The following is a 17,659-nucleotide window of genomic DNA, read 5'->3' on the forward strand; positions in this document are numbered from 1 at the left end:
CGTGCCAACACAGTAAGCACGGTAAGCGCCGCAGGGGGGGCGCCTGCCTTCAAGGGCGCCGCGCCGTCAAGTTGTATTTAAAAAAACCTTACTCCTCCGCTCCATCCCCGATTCCCCAGCCCTTTAAATTTACCTCGCTCCGCCTCCAACGTCTGCGCAGCGTCAGTGAAAGCGCTGCCTGTCTGACGTCTCTCCACCAGCCTTCCCTTCGCTTGTTCGTTCCCTCTGTGTCCCGCCCTCAAGGATATGACGTCAGAAGAAGGCGGGACACAGAGGGAACGAACGAGCGAAGGGAAGGCTGGTGGAGAGACGTCAGACAGGCAGCGCTTTCACTGACGCTGTGCAGACGTCAGAGCCGGAGGAAGAGAGGTAAATTTAAAGCGCGGGGTGCGCCAACTGATGGTCTCTGCAGGGGGGCGCCAGAGACCCTAGGCACGGCCCTGCCCTTATTTTATCATCCTCACTTTAATATTCCCTTATCTCTCGTTTGTTCTGTTTGTCTGTCCTAATTAGATTGTAAGCTCTGTTGAGCGGGGACTGTCTCTTCATGTTCAAGTGTACAGCGCTGCGTACGTCTAGTAGCGCTATAGAAATAAGTAGTAGTAGTAGCTACACCAGATATTAAGACCATATTCTCTGCCAAAAAAAAAATCAACAGCTTGATTGATCATTGAGGAAAATGAGGTTTCTCCAATTTGGTTTAAATCTACTTGTTAGTTTTATGGTGGGTCCAATGGTCCTGGAGGAAGAGGTGGAGGCTAAAACTTTATTGGTCTTCAACAGGGCAAAGAAGTAGATCGCGGTAGAAATGACTGGGGTAGACACAGAAGACTTAATTGCAAAAGGGAAAGCAGAGGCATGAGCTAGCCACACGTGTTTAAGGCACTTTAATCCAGGGCTTCTCAACCCAGTCCATGGGACACACCCAGCCAGTCAGGCTTTCAGGATACCAACAATGAATATGCATGAGAGCTTTGTATAGAGTGGTGGCAGTACATGCAAATGTATTTCATGCATATTCATTGTCGACGTCTTGGTGTGTCCTGAGGCTTGGATTGAGAACCCCTGGCTGGCTTAAAGTGATTAAAGTGCCTTATTTGAATGATTTGAAAAGTTCTGCTGGAATGAATGGCATGTGTTAGCATCCTAGTGGGGGCCAAGGCACCCATGCAACCAGGAACAGTATTCCTTAGACTTCCTTAGGAAATGCAGGTGTTCTCATCATCGGGTCTGTCTGCCAGGTTACATAAGGAGACAACAACTGTGTAATAATCTAAATAGTGACCAATGCTAGCAAAGCCTTGACTAGACATGGGAAGGGTGGGGGGGGGGGGGGGCTCATACCCTCATCTGCCTAAGAGGGTAGAGCACTGATCAGGAACATGACCATACTGTCTTACATAAGGCATAATATCCTACAAGTGGTCATACTCTGGACGGCCGCTGGGCTATATCCCCAGCAGTGTGGACAGGAAGTAAGGGGACACACTGGATAAGTCGGTTGGCCTTTCTTCCATCAGTTATGTTACTACTAGCCGTTAAGCCCGTTAAAACGGGCGAGATGTCCAGCTACCCTCGTCGCCGCCGCTCCCTCCCCCCTCCGTGCCGGGCCCCCTGCACTGACCTGACAGTGCCTCTCACCTCCGTGTGAAAGCTCTGCTGCTGCCTGCAGCGCTTCGACATGGAGGTGAGAGGCGCTGTCAGGTCAGTGCAGGGGGCCCGATATGGAGGAGGGCGAGAGCAGGGGGGGAGGGGGGAGGTTGGTGCGCGCGATGTTCGTTTCCAGGCGGCAGCGTCCAACAGTGACTCCGACTCCGTTTCCCTCTCTGTTCCGCCCTCTGACGTCATCACGTCTTGACGCGAGGGCGGGACAGAGAGGGAAGTCTCTACTGCGCATTTGCAGGTGAGTCGGTCACTTGCCGTTTATGTGTTTGATAACAGGTCTTGTGTATATATATATTTTTCTTATTATTTGCATTAAATACACACGTCAAAAACAAGTTTTTGACAAAATTAAAAGAAACGTTAGCTGCATGTACAATTATAGCAACAAAGCTACATATTGCTGTAAAAATTGGAAATACTGCAACCTGTAAATTAGACCAGAAAAAAAAAGCACCTACAGGACAGTGGATTAAAGGGCGCCTTATTGACTTCTAGACCTTTCTTTGGTGTATGGAGTCTGTATGCTGCTGCTTTGTAATGTATGCGTTTTACCGTAATGTTTTTGTTTTTTCTGTCTTGCAGTTTCCAGATGACACCACGCGGTGTAAATCGGACAGTGACTGTGTCAAGGGCTACGTGGGCACTCACAGTAATGGTATGAGACAGACCCACTTGGCTTTTCTTATACAGCAGTGTACCTTGTGTGTTCAGGGTATGTTGTGTGGTCCTGCTAGTTTCGTTCCCCTAATGTTTATAGGCTTGACCACAAACTTCTTGTATGAGGCATTGCTGGTTAGGGGAAATTGTAAGCTGGCTTATTTTGGGAATCTTTTCAGCACTTATTTGCCAAGGTAACACTGCACAGGGGTAACAAGGTTTGTAGTGCTCAGACTTGCAAAACATGATGAGAGTGAGGGTAAATCTCTGACCACTGTAACTCGGTGCCTCATCTGTTCATGTGGTTGGCCAACTTATCTTGATTTCTGTTTTTTTTTTTTGTTTTTTTTTAACTTCCCTTCTCTGGTCTGGTGGTCCTAAACAGAATATGACAGCAGGGCCCATCTAGTTTGCCTTTATCTCTCAGCTGCAGTTCCACAGATGCGGGTTGGTCTTGTCCATCCTTCTCTCCTTTGTAGATTGGGATCCCGTGTGCTTATCTCTGTTTGTTTTTCTTGGATTCTCTTTGTATTTTGTCTGTTCCTTAACTCAGGGCCGCCGAGAGACTGGGCCAGGCCCGAGACAAGGCCACCCCCGGGCCCTCTGCACTGACCTTAAGCGCCTCGCCTTCGAAAGTGCAGCAAGCAGCGGCACACCACTCCTTCCTTCCGTGTCCTGCCCTCGCGGAAGTTACGTCAGGCGACGGCGGGACACGGAAGGAAGGAGTGGTCTGCCGCTGCGCTTTCAAAGGTGAGGCGCTTAAGTTCAATGCCAGGGAGCGACGGAGGGCGGGCGGGCCGGAGTGTGGCGGCGGTGCTGGGCCCCCCCTCTCGGCGGCCCTGCCTTAACTGGAAATCCTTTCTATTCATTCACTCTTCCCATTACTTTTTCCTTTCTTGGCTTGTATCCTGACTTCTTGTTCTAAAACTTTCTTTCCATTGAAATATGCATGCAAGTTTTTTTTTTTTTTTTAAATAAAGTACCTGTTTTTAATGGTCCTCATTTAACATACTGGGAATGGTTCATCCTTTGACATAAGTACATAAGTAATGCCACACTGGGAAAAGACCAAGGGTCCATCGAGCCCAGCATCCTGTCCACGACAGCGGCCAATCCAGGCCAAGGGCACCTGGCAAGCTTCCCAAACATACAAACATTCTATATATGTTATTCCCGGAATTGTGGATTTTTCCCAAGTCCATTTAGTAGCGGTTTATGGACTTGTCCTTTAGGAAACCGTCTAACCCCTTTTTAAACTCTGCCAAGCTAACCGCCTTCACCACGTTCTCCGGCAACGAATTCCAGAGTTTAATTATGCGTTGGGTGAAGAAAAGGTTTCTCCGATTTGTTTTAAATTTACTACACTGTAGTTTCATCGCGTGCTCCCTAGTCCTAGTATTTTTGGAAAGCGTGAACAGACGCTTCACATCCACCTGTTCCACTCCACTCATTATTTTATATACCTCTATCATGTCTCCCCTCAGCCGTCTCTTCTCCAAGCTGAATAGCCCTAGCCTCCTTAGTCTTTCTTCATAGGGAAGTCATCCCATCCCCGCTATCATTTTAGTTGCCCTTCGCTGCACCTTTTCCAATTCCACTATATCTTTCTTGAGATGCGGCGACCGGAATTGAACACAATACTCAAGGTGCGGTCGCACCATGGAGCGTACAACGGCATTATAAAATCCTCACACCTGTTTGCCATACCTTTCCTAATAATACCCCATCTCTAAATCATTTATAAATATATTAAAAAGCAGCGGTCCTAGCACAGACCCCTGAGGAACCCCACTAACTACCCTTCTCCATTGTGAATACTGCCTATTTAACATTTCCTTCAAGTACAACAGAAAATAAAATAGCTTTCTAAAATAAGACATGCAAGTGTTGATAATTTATACCTTGATGAAAGTATGTATTTTTAAATGTTGATGTATTTTCAGTCACATTATTCAGACTTGTGACCCAAATGCATTTCCTACGCCTCTTCTCTCTCTCTCCCTGTAAAATGGCTTTATTAGTTTCTTAAATTCACAATGTTAAGGACAGTAATGAGGCCTTAAAACTTACTGTCCCCATTTGCCTGAAAGTATTAATATTAAAATTGACCTGGTGGCAGCGCATTGTCATGTAGCGGGACCTAGGTTTGATTCCCTTCATGAGTCTCCTTTCTCTGGAATGGTTTCTTATAAGGACACGGCAGAAGCAGCATGCATAGTCCTGCAGGGAGGGGGTTGGTCAGAGTACCTTGGCCTCAGGGTTCTGGAAGGAGTCTTGGTGTATGATCCATGGCGGAGGGCCCTTGCTTCAGGGACTGGGTTAAGGTTGCTTCAGGGACTGGGTTAAGGGGCCCTTTTACTAAACCACAGTAAAATTTGCAATTACTGCGGCTTAACATGGGACTTTACCATGCAGTAACTGCAGGGGGCACTCTCAGCATTTGCCATTACAGCTACTACTGTGCTGCAGTGCTTTGCTTGGAGTTAGCACAGAAGCACTTAGAACATCCTATTTCAGTGGTCCTGCACAAACGCCTTCCATGACACACCCTCTAACTCTAACCCAAAAAGCACTTAACACACAGTTTACCGTGCAGTTAGCCCTTTAACACAGGTAAAATTGACTTTAAAACGTGTAGGGGTATTTTTATTGGAGCACCATTAAGATGTGATGTTTGACCACCACTTTGTTCTATTTTAGCACAGCTCCCCTAGTTACTAATATCTGAAGGTTAACACTAAAATAACATGTCCTAATGGTAGCCCATATTTTTATTTTTGTTACATTTGTACCCCGCGCTTTCCCACTCATGGCAGGCTCAATGCGGCTTACATGGGGCAATGGAGGGTTAAGTGAGTTGCCCAGAGTCACGAGGAGCTGCCTGTGCCTGAAGTGGGAATCGAACTCAGTTCCTCAGTTCCCCAGGACCAAAGTCCACCACCCTAACCACTAGGCCACTCCTCCACTGTTGCTACTATTTGAGCTATTCCACTAGCAACATTCCATGTAGAAGTCGGCCCTTGCAGATCACCAATGTGGCCGCGCAGGCTTCTACATGGAATGTTGCTAGTGGAATAGCAACATTCCATGTAGAATCTCCAATAGTAGCAACATTCCATGTAGAATCTCCAATAGTATCTATTTTACATAGTAACATAGTAGATGACGGCAGAAAAAGACATTTCTACCCCGCACTTTCCCACTCATGGCAGGCTCAATGCGGCTTACATGGGGCAATGGAGGGTTAAGTGACTTGCCCAGAGTCACAAGGAGCTGCCTGTGCCTGAAGTGGGAATCGAACTCAGTTCCTCAGTTCCCCAGGAACTCAGTTCCCTAGTCCACCACCCTAACCACTAGGCCACTCCTCCACTCCATATTATATTCCCTCCCCCCTTTACTTGTATATGGGCAAGTCACTTAACCCTCAGGTACAAACTTAGGGCTCCTTTGGCAAAGTGGTGCTACTGATTAGCGTGTGCTGAATACGAAGAAGCCCAAGGGAATTGAATGGGCTTTTTTTTCCTTTCAGCTCGCTGCTATTCGGTAGCTCGTCTTTGTAGAAAGAGCCCTCCAAGTGCATCAAAATACCTACTGTACTTGATTGGAAAACACTTTAATCGGTTTTGGGCTTACAGGCAGTATATAAGAAATTTAAAATAAAATAAAATCTTGTGATAGGCTGCTACCATGCCAAGATACAAAAGTGCTTAATTTCGAAGCGCCATTTGCATTTTAGTAGTGCATAAATTGTCAGAAAGCTTTTGACAGAGTTCCACGTGGAGGGGCATTTTCGAAAGGGATGCCCAAGTTTCGATTTGGACGTCTTTGCAAAACGTCCCAATCCAGGGGCGGGCAAACCTGTATTTTCGAAACAAGATGGACGTCCATCTTTCGTTTTGAAAATACCGTCAGGGACGTCCAAATCCTTAAATTTGGATGTCCCTAGACATGGACGTTTCTGATTTTTGGCGATTTTCAAAACTAAGGACATCCATCTCAGAAACGACCAAATGCAAGCCATTTGGTCGTGGGAGGAGCCAGCATTTGTAGTGCACTGGTCCCCCTGACATGCCAGGACACCAAACGGGCACCCTAGGGGGCACTGCAGTGGACTTCATAAATTGCTCCTAGGTACATAGCACCCTTACCTTGTGTGCTGAGCCCCCCAAAACCCACTCCCCTCAACTGTACACCACTATTATAGCCCTTACGGGTGAAGGGGGGCACCTATATGTGGGTACAATGGGTTTGTGGTGGGTTTTCCAGGGCTCGCTATTTCCTCCACAAACGTAACAGGTGGTGGGGGGGGGGGGGGAATAGTGCTGGGTCCGCCTGCCTGAAGTGCACTGCACCCACAAAGTGCTCCAGGGACCTGCATACTGCTGTCACAGAACTTAGTATGACATCTGAGGCTGGCATAGAGGCTGGCACGATTTATTTTTACAGATGTTTTTTGAGAGTTGGAGGAGGTTAGTGACCACTGGGGGAGTAACAGGAGGTCATCCCCGATATTCTCCGGTGGTCATCTGGTCATTTCGGGCACCTTTTTGTGCCTTAGTTGTAAGAAAAACAGGTCCGTGTGAAAACATCCAACTGCTCGTCAGGGATGTCCTTCTTTTTTTCGATTATGGGTCAAGGACATCCAAGTGCTAGGCACGCCCAAGTCCTGCCCTCGCTACACCTCTGACTCGTTCCCTTGAACTTTGACCGTCCCTGCGATGGAGTGCAGTTGGGGACATCCAAAATCGGCTTTCGATTATACCGATTTGTACATTTCTCTGAGAAGGACGTCCATCTTCCGATTTATGTCGAAAGATGGGCGTCCTTCTCTTTTGAAAATAAGCCCACTAGTAACATAGTAGGTGACAACAGAGAAAGACCTGAACGGTCCATCCAGTCTGCCCAGCAAGATAAACTCATATGTGCTACTTTATATGTATACCTGACCTTGATTTGTATGTGCCATTTTCAGAGCACAGACCGTAGAAGTCTGCCCAGCACTAGCCCCGCCTCCCAACCACCGGAGCTGCCACCCAGTCTTTGCTAAACTTCTGAGGATCCATTCCTTCTGAACAGAATTCCTTTGTTTATCCCATGCATTTTTGAATTCTGTTACTGTTTACATCTCTACCACCTTCCGCGGGAGGGCATTCCAAGTATCCACCACTCTCTCCGTGAAAAAAATACTTCCTGACATTTTTCTTGAGTCTGCCCCCCTTGAACCTCATTTCATGTCCTCTAGTTCTACCGCCTTCCCGTCTCCGGGAAAAGGTTTGTTTGCAGAATAATACCTTTCAAATATTTGAACGTCTGTATCATATATTTGAAAGGTATTAAATAAATAAAGGTATTTCTCATGAGAGACTCCTCAGAAAATTTAAAGAATCATGAGATAGGAGGCAATGTTCTATTGTGGATTAGGAATTGGTTATTGAACAGAAAACAGAGGGCAGGGTTAATTGGCCATTTTTCTCAGTGGAGAATAGTGGAATGCCGCAGGGATCTATACTGGGACTGGTGCTATTTAACATATATTTATAAATGATCTGGAAAATGGGACAACAAGTGAGGTGATTGACTATTTTTTTCTCATCTGCAAATTTAAAGTTGTCAAAACACATGTGGCCTGTGAAAAATTGCAGGAAGACCTTAGGAAACTGGAAAACTGGTCATCCAAATTGCAGATGAAATTGAATGTGGACAAATACAAAGTGATGCACATTTGGAAGAATAATCTGAAACATAGATACCTGATGCTAGGGTCCACCTTGGGAGTCAGCACCCAAGAAAAAGATCTAGGTGTCATTGTTGACAATACTCTGAAATCTTTTGCCCAGTGTGCAGTGGTGGCCAAAAAAGCAAACGGGATACTAGGGATTATTAGGAAAGAGATTGGTAAATAAGACCAAGAATTCTATAATGCCTCTCTATCACTCCATGGTGTGACCTCACCTTAAATATTGAGTCAAATTCTGGTCACCACGTCTCAAAAAAGATATAGCAGAATTAGAAAAGGTTCAAAGAAAAACAACCAAAATGATAAACGGGATGGATTTCCTCTTATATGAGGAAAGGCTAAAGAGGTTAGGGCTCTTCAGCTTGGAAAAGAGATGGCTGAGGGGAGATATAATTGAGGCCTACAAAATCCTGAGTGGTGTAGAACGAGTAGAAGTGAATCAATTTTTTTACTCTTTCAAAAAAAGAGTACAGTACAAAGACTAGGGGACACTCAATGGAAGTTACATGGGAATACTTTTAAAACAAAATAGGAGGAAATACTTTTTCACTCACAGAATAGTTAAGCTCTGGAACTCTTTGGAGGATGTGGTATCAGTGGTTAGTGTATCTGGGCTTAAAGTTTGGACAAGTTCCTGGAGGAAAAGTCCATAGACATGGGGAAGCCACTGCTTACCCTGGGATTGGTAACATGGAATGTTGCTACTATTTGGGTTTCTTCCAGGTACTGACCTGGATTGGCCACTGTTGGAAAGAGGATACTGGACTAAATGGATCATTGGTCTGACCCAGTTTGGCTATTCTTATGTTCTTATGTACTTAAACATTTTGTTAGGCTTTTCTAAGATCAGAACTTTACATGCCTAAAGCTGAAGGGCATGTGGATGGAAGGGGGGCATGGCCAAGGCATATTTGTCAAATGACAGTATTTTTAACTCTCTTACAATTCAGTCGGGAGTACCCTACTACTATTTATCATTTCTATAGCGCTACAAGGCATACGCAGCGCTGTACACCATACCCAAGGTTTAATACTTTCCCTACTCTCTTCAATATTTTTATGGCTTCCTTATTAACATTAATACAAAGTTTAGGTCTCACAGCATTTGTATGTGCTAACGATATCCAAATTTTTGCAACACTGGAATCCTTACAACAAAATGACATATAAGAACTAAATGCAAAACTTCAGCGTACTGTATTACTATTTGGTTTCATATAAACAAATTAGTTCCAAACCCTCATAAGTCTAAACATTCTTTTTTCTAATCAGGGTCAAACTGTTCTTCCCTTTCTTATACTCCTAGATGATATTGTCCCCTTGGTGCAGTCCACTTGGCTTCTTGGAGTCCAATTTTAGATGATAACCTTTCATTTTACAGATTTCAGGAGTCGTACAGTGCTCATTTTATAGGCTTAGGCTGATTAGATCTTTTTAGTCCTTGATTTATCCCTCGGCATTGAATATTCTTACGCACTCATTGGTTACAGCTGTACTGCAACTCTTTATATATGGCTCTTTGCGTTAAGGATCGTCAACGGTTACAAATTGTTCAAAATACAGCCATTAAGATTATAAATGGTCTTAAAAATTTTTTTACACCTCATTTGATAAATGCTCATTGGATACCAGTAACACACCACTAACATACAAAATTGTTGAGCAGATCTAAGAAAGCATGAGGAGTAGTACATCACCATCGTAATATTCCTTTGTAAGATCTCGTCCACTTAGCTTTGTAGCGTGACGTTAACTGGGCCTTCTCCGCAAAGTTGAAGATTCGGACAGTGACTAGCCTGGGCTTAATCCAATCCTCTTTGAAGACACCAATGCAGTGTACTCGCTCCACTTTCAGGCATGACCCATCCAGCTCCAGGCCCAGTTCTTGGGGCAGCCAAAGTTCCACCAAATCCCACAGATCTTTATCCTTCACCGACGGGGGCACCCTGATTAGGCGGATGTTGCGTCGTCCCCGGTTCTCTTGATCTTCTATCGGGTTCTCGAGGGCTTCCAGCGTTTTTCCAACTCCAAGACCTGGCCGGCAACGTCCTGCGTGTGATCCTTCTGGCAGGAAATCCGGTCCTCCACTTGATGCAGATGGCTCGCCTAGGCATCCACACTACTTTTAACATCTTCTATCACCGCATGAAGCTTTGCCAGTCGGTCATCAAGGATTCCCGACACAATCGCCGCCTCCTAGAGCTCCACAACCGGAGCAGGCCCAGCGAAGGGAGACCCCATTGAGTCTGGCATCCACACTACTTTTAATATCTTCTATCACTGCATGAAGCTTTGCCAATCGGTCATCAAGGATTCCCGACACACGTTGAGTTATCTCTTTAATCGCTGCCTCCTAGAGCTCCACAACCGGAGCAGGCCCAGCGAAGGGAGACCCCATCGAGTCTGCCGCCAACTTGAGGCATGCGCGCTTTCTGCAGTCTTGGGCGTTTTGATCGGCATTCCACCAATCTCCGCCTGCCAATCTTGAACTAAGCCCCTGTGCGGAAAGCTAGACCGTATGAGAAGCACTTTTAATGCAGCATAGAATAGTAACGTTAGTTCGGCAAGGTGAATATTGCAGATTTCTAGGGGGTGAGAGAGGAGAGCAGACACAAGGCGCCTGTTTAGGAAGTAGGTCATCACGTGACACCGCCCCCCCCCACCCAAATGTTCCTACTTATAGAGAAGTAAACCATGAATGTACCAGACACAGTGTTTTCTCAGTTCAAGCTCCAGAACGCCGGAATTCGCTGCAAAGTACATTTATGGCAATGTCATTTTTTTTAATACATTTAAAACTGAGTTTAAAACTTTTCTTTTTAGGATTCATTTTCTATTCATTAAGTTTTTTTTCTCTTTCTGGGACTTTGTGGGTTCCGCTGTGACTGTGAATACAAAGGCATATACCTTCTGTTTTAACCTTTCCATCTTTGCTATCTAAATTGTAACTCTACTCCCCTCTCCCATTGTCTCAAGTCTTGTCTTTAAAAAATTTGTCCTTTTTTTGCTAATTTATGTTTAATGTAGAACGTAAGCCGCCTTGATGGTTCCTCCTGTAGGCGGGATAGTAGATATTGAAGAAACTTGACTAGGGTGGGCCTAAAAAATGAACATTTTTCCCCATTTCAGGAGGAGAATGAATGTCCTAACAGAACAATGTTTGCATTGCACCTGCCACCTAGAAAATCTAGATTTTGGAAAAGTGTTGCCGTTGAACGGCACTCTATTACAGGGATTAGGGGCGGTCTCCTCCTTAATCCCCTGTGCTTGATGCCCCCCCCCCCAAAAAAAAAGCCACACTGACAAAGGATACATCAAGAAAAAAAAAGTTTTTTTTTTTTTCCAGGACTTGATGTACCGTATTTCGGGACTAGATTCAAACGGTTAACAAATGAAGGGGTCCTTTTACTAAGGTGTGTTAACAGATTTAGGGCGTCTTTTACTAAGGCACGCTCATGTTTTTGACACGTGGTAAAATTGTGGGTGCGATAAACGTTACAGACGTCCATAGGAATGCATTGGCGTCTCTAATGTTTAGCGTGCCCACAGTTGTAGCTTGCGCCAAAAACGTGAGTGCGTCTTAGTGAAAGACCCTCTTAGTGCATGCTAAATAAGAAGCCCATAGGAATATAATGGGCATCTTATCATTCAAAGGACCCCTAAAATGATAAAAAAGGAAAGGGACAATAATGGAACAGATGGGAAAAAAAAGTAAGTAAAAAAGTACTTCTTTATTCTCAGAGCAGCAGGCAACTCCCCAGACACCAGCCCCACATGGTCTAGCCGAAAGCTTGGATAAAAAGGTGCGTCTTCAGGAGTACTCTGTTTTAACGTCCAGTGGAAGAGAGTTCCATAAGGATGGAACAATTTTTAAACATGTGAAGTATCGGGTTGATTCTAATCTTTAACAGACAATGTTCAGACATTGAGCGAAGGGTATGAGTAGGCCTATAAGGGAGGAAAGACTATGGATTCCCAGAGTGGAGTGTTTTGTAAGTTAATGTCAAGAACTCGTACTGGATACTTTGGGGAACAGGGAGCTGGTGATGATGAATTAGGAGGAGGAGTAACATGATCATATACGTGGGTGTAAGAGAGCAAGCGAACAGAGGTGGACCGCTTGGAGTTCATGTTTGGTTTATGTTCGGATGTGTTTTTACCCGTTAATACTTAAGACTTTTTTTTAAACGAATGTTCATGCTGCTTGTAACCAGCCCGTAAATAACCATTTCTGTACCTGTTTTAGAACAGGCTGTACTTTGGGCCTGACCTGGACGTCTCGATTCCGATTTGAAAATAATTTCTAAAATGTCACTGCACATCAAAATCCTAGCTGGGAAAACCTGGGTTAAGGGGAGTGGGTATAGAGAGGATTAAAGCTCTCAAGAGCGGAGGGTTTAGTGCCAGCAGAGATGCTCGGCAGATCCTGGATCTTCATTTTATGTATTAGTAATATCTGACATTTATATGCTGCTGTTCCCCCCCCCAAAAAAATGTTCACAGTAACGAGTAGTGTAGATGCATAAAATAAAACCTATTTATATTTTAGGTGTTCAAGTGTTACTTTGGCATATTTGTGAGGATGTCCTGGGGAGTGTATGTGTGTTCCTTTCCAGTAAGAATAGGACAAGAATCGTTTAGTTCATCCTTACGCTGGGAATCCTACACTGGGTTCTGAGGAGGAGGGGGCAGGATGGGTGACAATGAAATTGGTAAGTCTAGGAACTGAATTGCTTGGGGAGTGAAAGACACAGGTAAGGGGCTCATGTTAACTTGGCAGTGGTGTTCCTAGGGGGGCTGACACCCGGGACGGATCGCCGATGCGCCCCGCCCCCCGGAACAGTGCGACACCCCCCCCCCTCGGGTGCACGCCACTGGGGGGGGGGGAGCTGCCGTGTGCCTGCCGGCTCTTCGTTTTCATTCTCCCTCTGCCCCGGAACAGGAAGTAACCTGTTCCGGGGCAGAGGGAGCATGAAAACGAAGAGCCGACAGGTGCGCGGCACCCGGGGCGGACCGCCCCCACCCCCCCCCCCCTTGGTACGTCACTGTAACTTGGGCAATGTCACATTACAGTTATCAGACGGCGTGTTGTGTGGCCTGTTTTGTGGTGGATTTTTTTGTTGTTTTCACTTTTTGTTTTTTTTTACTTGAGTTTTATATGGGGGTCCTGTTTTGTTTTTAACATTTTATATCCTTTCTTGTTCACATCTCCTTAGGATTCCAGACAGGAAAATGTGTAGCATTTGATAACAGCTCTGAGAAGACCTGCCAAGTCTTTGCCTGGTGTCCTGTGGAAAATGACACCGCTGTTCCTAAGTGCGTTCTTTTCTGCAACCTAATAATTCATATAGTGTTACTAGCAGGGGTTTTAGGTACCGTAAGTGAGTTTTCAGTCTTGCCTCTCCAGTTAACTTTTAGATCCTTTTCACCCCCTCCAAGATTTTGGTAATTAAACTTAGCAAACGTGATCATATGAACACCACCCTTCCCAGAAAACTATTTTGTTTGGTAAATATATCAATAATGAAGGCAATTTAAAAAAAAATAAAAAACATTTACAAGGTTAAATGGTCTATTTGAACATAGGAGTGGAGGAGTGGCCTAGTGGTTAGGGTGGTGGACTCTGGTCCTGGGGAACTGAGGAACTGAGTTCAATTCCCACTTCAGGCACAGGCAGCTCCTTGTGACTCTGGGCAAGTCACTTAACCCTCCATTGCCCCCATGTAAGCCGCATTGAGCCTGCCATGAGTGGGAAAGCACGGGGTACAAATGTAACAAAAATAAAATGGATACTATTGGAGATTCTACATGGAATGTTGCTACTATTGGAGATTCTACATGGAATGTTGCTATTCCACTAGCAATATTCCATGTAGAAGGCTGCGCAGGCTTCTGTTTCTGTGAGTCTGACGTCAAGACTCACAGAAGCAGAAGCCTGTGCGGCCACATTGGTGATCTGCAAGGGCCGACTTCTACATGGAATGTTGCTAGTGGAATAGCTCAAATAGTAGCAACAGTGGAGGAGTGGCCTAGTGGTTAGGGTGGTGGACTTTGCTCCTGAGGAACTGAGTTTGATTCCCACTTCAGGCACAGGCAGCTCCTTGTGACTCTGGGCAAGTCACTTAACCCTCCATTGCCCCATGTAAGCCGCATTGAGCCTGCCATGAGTGGGAAAGCGCGGGGTACAAATGTAACAAAAACAAAATTGAAGGGATGTCAGAGGAGGCTCCAAATGTAAACATAAGTCAACCTTTATTGACCATCAAGTTAAACCAGGACTGGACACAGAGCCCTGCTGCAAGGGCTGTGGAGGAAGCTGAGCTCTGCACAGGGTCTTTGAAGAGAACCAGTGGAACCAATGTCCACACACATTTCTCCTTCTTGCTGTAATACCTGTTGGCATTTTCAGTGCATTTACAGAGGCGTGACCAAGAAGCTTTGACTCCTCAGGCAGGCATTTCACGCCAGAACGTGGCTCCATGTTGAATCCTGGTTTAGCTTGATGTTGGAATAAAGGTTGACTTTTGTATTTACTTTTGGAGTTTCTTTTTTGGGTTTGTTTTGGAAGGCTGTTTGCAGGGCCGTGCCAACACGGTAAGCGAGGCAAACACGGCAGGAGAGCGCAGACCTCTGGGGGGGCGCCCTGCCACGCCATGCTTACCTCGCCCTCCCGCGTCCCAACTGCCCGCTCTCTTCTCCCCCCCCAACAAGATCCCTTTGAAATTTACCTCCGAAGGCGCAGTGTCAGTGAAGGAGGCGGCACTCCCGACGTCTCTACTAGTGTTCCCTTCGCTCAGTGTTCCGCCTTCTTCTGACGTCAGAAGAAGGCGGGACATTGAGCGAAGGGAAGACTAGTAGAGACGGGAGCGCCGCCTCCTTCACTGACGCTGCGGCGCGCCTTCGCTGCCGGACGGAGGTAAATTTAAAAGGGATCTTGTGGGGGGGGGGGGGAGAAGAGGGCGGGCAGTTGGGATATGGGAGCGGGAGGGCAGCGATCATTTTCACGGGGGGGGAGGAGGGGCGCGCGCGCACCAACTGTTTGTCTGCGGGGGGGGGGGGGGGCGCCAACTGATCTCCTGCAGGGGGGGCACCACAGACCCTTGGCACGGCCCTGGCTGTTTTATGTCCCTACTTTGGTGTTTTTGAACTTATACATAGGGGTGTCTCACTTTTTTCTTTCTGTTTAAGGATTGTCCTTTCTTCCTGAAGGAAATAAAAGTACCTGGTGATGATTTCTAGAGTTTGTATAGCTGTGTTGAACCTGTTTTGCTCTGCCTGCAACTTCTCATTGCTGCTCCCCCAGAAGCTGCTGCCCTAGGCGATTGCCCGCTTTTGTCTAATGGTTTGCCCACTCTGATTACTAGATGTAGGTAGCTGAGACAGAGTTCCCACGCTGTAGAATAGAGAGTTGCACAGGGACAGAAACTTCACCCATCCATGCCCATCTCCAATAGCATCTAACCCATTAGTGCAATATCAAAACGTCTATTAGATATTTTATTTTCAAGAGCTTAAATTATAGAACTATTGAAAAATTCTAACAAAATAAATACTCATCTTTAAGTGTTGAAAAAGCCAATGTAACACCGATTTTTTTTAAAAGGGTTCCAGAGGTGATCCGGGAAATTACAGACTAGTGAGTCTGTGTAGGTGCCGGGCACAGTGGTGGAGATTATTATAAAGAGCAAACTTTTCAGAGCATATATATAAACATGGATTAATGAGACAAAGTCAACATGGGTTTAGTGAAGGGAAATCTTGCCTCTTCAATCTACTACATTTCTTTGATGAGGTGAACAAACATGTGGATAAAGGTGAGCCGGTTGATATTGTGTATCAGGATTTTCAGAAGGCGTTTGACAAAGTACCTCATGAAAGACTCCAGAGGAAATTGGAGAGTCATGGGATAGGAGGTAGTGTCCTATTGTGGATTAAAAACTGGTTAAAAGATTAGAAAACAGAGAGTAGGGTTAAATGGTCAGTATTCTCAATGGAAAAGGGTTGATATTAGGGTTCCTCAGGGGTCTGCTTTTTAACATATTAATAAATGATCTAGATATGGGAATAACTAGTGAGGTAATTAAATTTGCTGACAGCACAAAGTTTTTTTCAAAGTTGTTAAATCAAAAGAGGAATGTGAAAAGTTGCAAGAGGACCTTACAAGACTGGGAATCCATATGGCAGATGAAAGGGAAATGGGACTTGATATACCGCCTTTCTGTGGTTTTTCAACAACATTCAAAGCAGTTTACATAGAGGGGCATAATTGAACGAAAACGCCTATCTCCATGGGCGTTTATCTCCGAGAACGGGTCCGTGAAGGGGCGGACCGAACCGTATTTTGGGAAAAAATAGACGCCCATGTTTTATTCAACAATGTGTGAGCTGGGCGTTTTTGTTTTTCAGCGATAATAGAAAATGAAAGCGCCCAGCTCAAAAACGAATAAATCCAAGACATTTATTCGTGGGAGGGGCCAGGATTCATAGTGCACTGGTCCCCCTCACATGCCAGGACATCAACCGGGCACCCTAGGGGGCACTTTTACAAAACAAAAAAAACAGGTAAAAGAGCTCCCAGGTGCATAGCACCCTTCCCTTGTGTGTTGAGCCCCCCAAATCCCCCTCAAAACCCACTGCCCACAAGTCTACACCATTACTATAGCCCTAAGGGGTGAAGGGGGGCACCTACATATGGGTACAGTGGGTTTGGGGGGGGTTGGACGACTAATAAGCATTAAGCAGCACAATTGTAACAGGTAGGGGGGATGGGCCTGGGTCCACCTGCCTGAAGTCCACTGCACCCCCTAACAACTCCTCCAGTGACCTGCATACTGCTGCCAGGGAGCTGGGTATGACATTTGAGGGTGAAAATAAAAATGTGTGACACATCATTTTTTTGTGGTGGGAGGGGGTTAGTGACCACTGGGGGAGTCAGGGGAGGTCATCCCCGATTCCCTCCAGTGGTCATCTGGTCATTTAGGGCACTTTTTGGGGCCTTATTCGTGAAAAAACAGGGTCCAGGAAAAGTGTCCTAAATTCTAGCTAAAAACGCATACTTTTTTCCCATTATCAGTGAAATGCGCCCATCTTTGTTCGGCAGATAACCACGCCCCAGTTCCGCCTTCGCCACACCTCTGACACGCCCCCATCAACTTTGTCCGCATCCGCGACGGAGTGCAGTTGAAAACGTCCAAAAATCGGCTTTCGATTATACCGCTTTATTCGTTTTTGTGAGATGAACGTCCATCTCCCGATTTAGGTCGGAACTTGGGCGTTTTTCTCGTTCGATTATAAGCAGGATAGTGTATACAAATACATATTTGTACCTGGGGCAATGGAGGGTTAAGTGACTTGCCCAGAATCATAAGGAGCTGTAGTGGGAATCAAACCCAGTTCCCCAGTATCAAAGTCCACTGCACTAACCGCTAGGCTACTCCTCCAATATGAACAAGTACAAAGTAATGCATGTGGGAAAGAGGAACCCGAACTATAGCTGTGTGATGCAAGGTTCCACGTTAGGAGTTGCTGACCAGGAAAAGGATCTAGGTGTCATCATTGACAATATGTTGAAACCCTCTGATCAGTGTGCGGTGGCGGTGG

General features: G+C 45.7%; 1 protein-coding gene across 1 annotated transcript in view; it reads left to right on the forward strand.

The window, feature by feature from the left end:
* The window catches only part of P2RX4 (purinergic receptor P2X 4), a 60,955-nt gene that overhangs the window by 16,487 nt on the left and 26,809 nt on the right, over nucleotides 1–17,659 (forward strand). Inside the window, exons 4-5 of the mRNA XM_030219463.1 lie at nucleotides 2,248–2,320; nucleotides 13,276–13,375. Of these exons, the coding sequence (XP_030075323.1) occupies nucleotides 2,248–2,320; nucleotides 13,276–13,375 (173 nt within the window). The remainder of the gene's footprint in view (nucleotides 1–2,247; nucleotides 2,321–13,275; nucleotides 13,376–17,659) is intronic.

The sequence above is a fragment of the Microcaecilia unicolor genome, chromosome 11 (assembly GCF_901765095.1).
Source record: "Microcaecilia unicolor chromosome 11, aMicUni1.1, whole genome shotgun sequence".
NCBI lineage: Eukaryota > Metazoa > Chordata > Amphibia > Gymnophiona > Siphonopidae > Microcaecilia > Microcaecilia unicolor.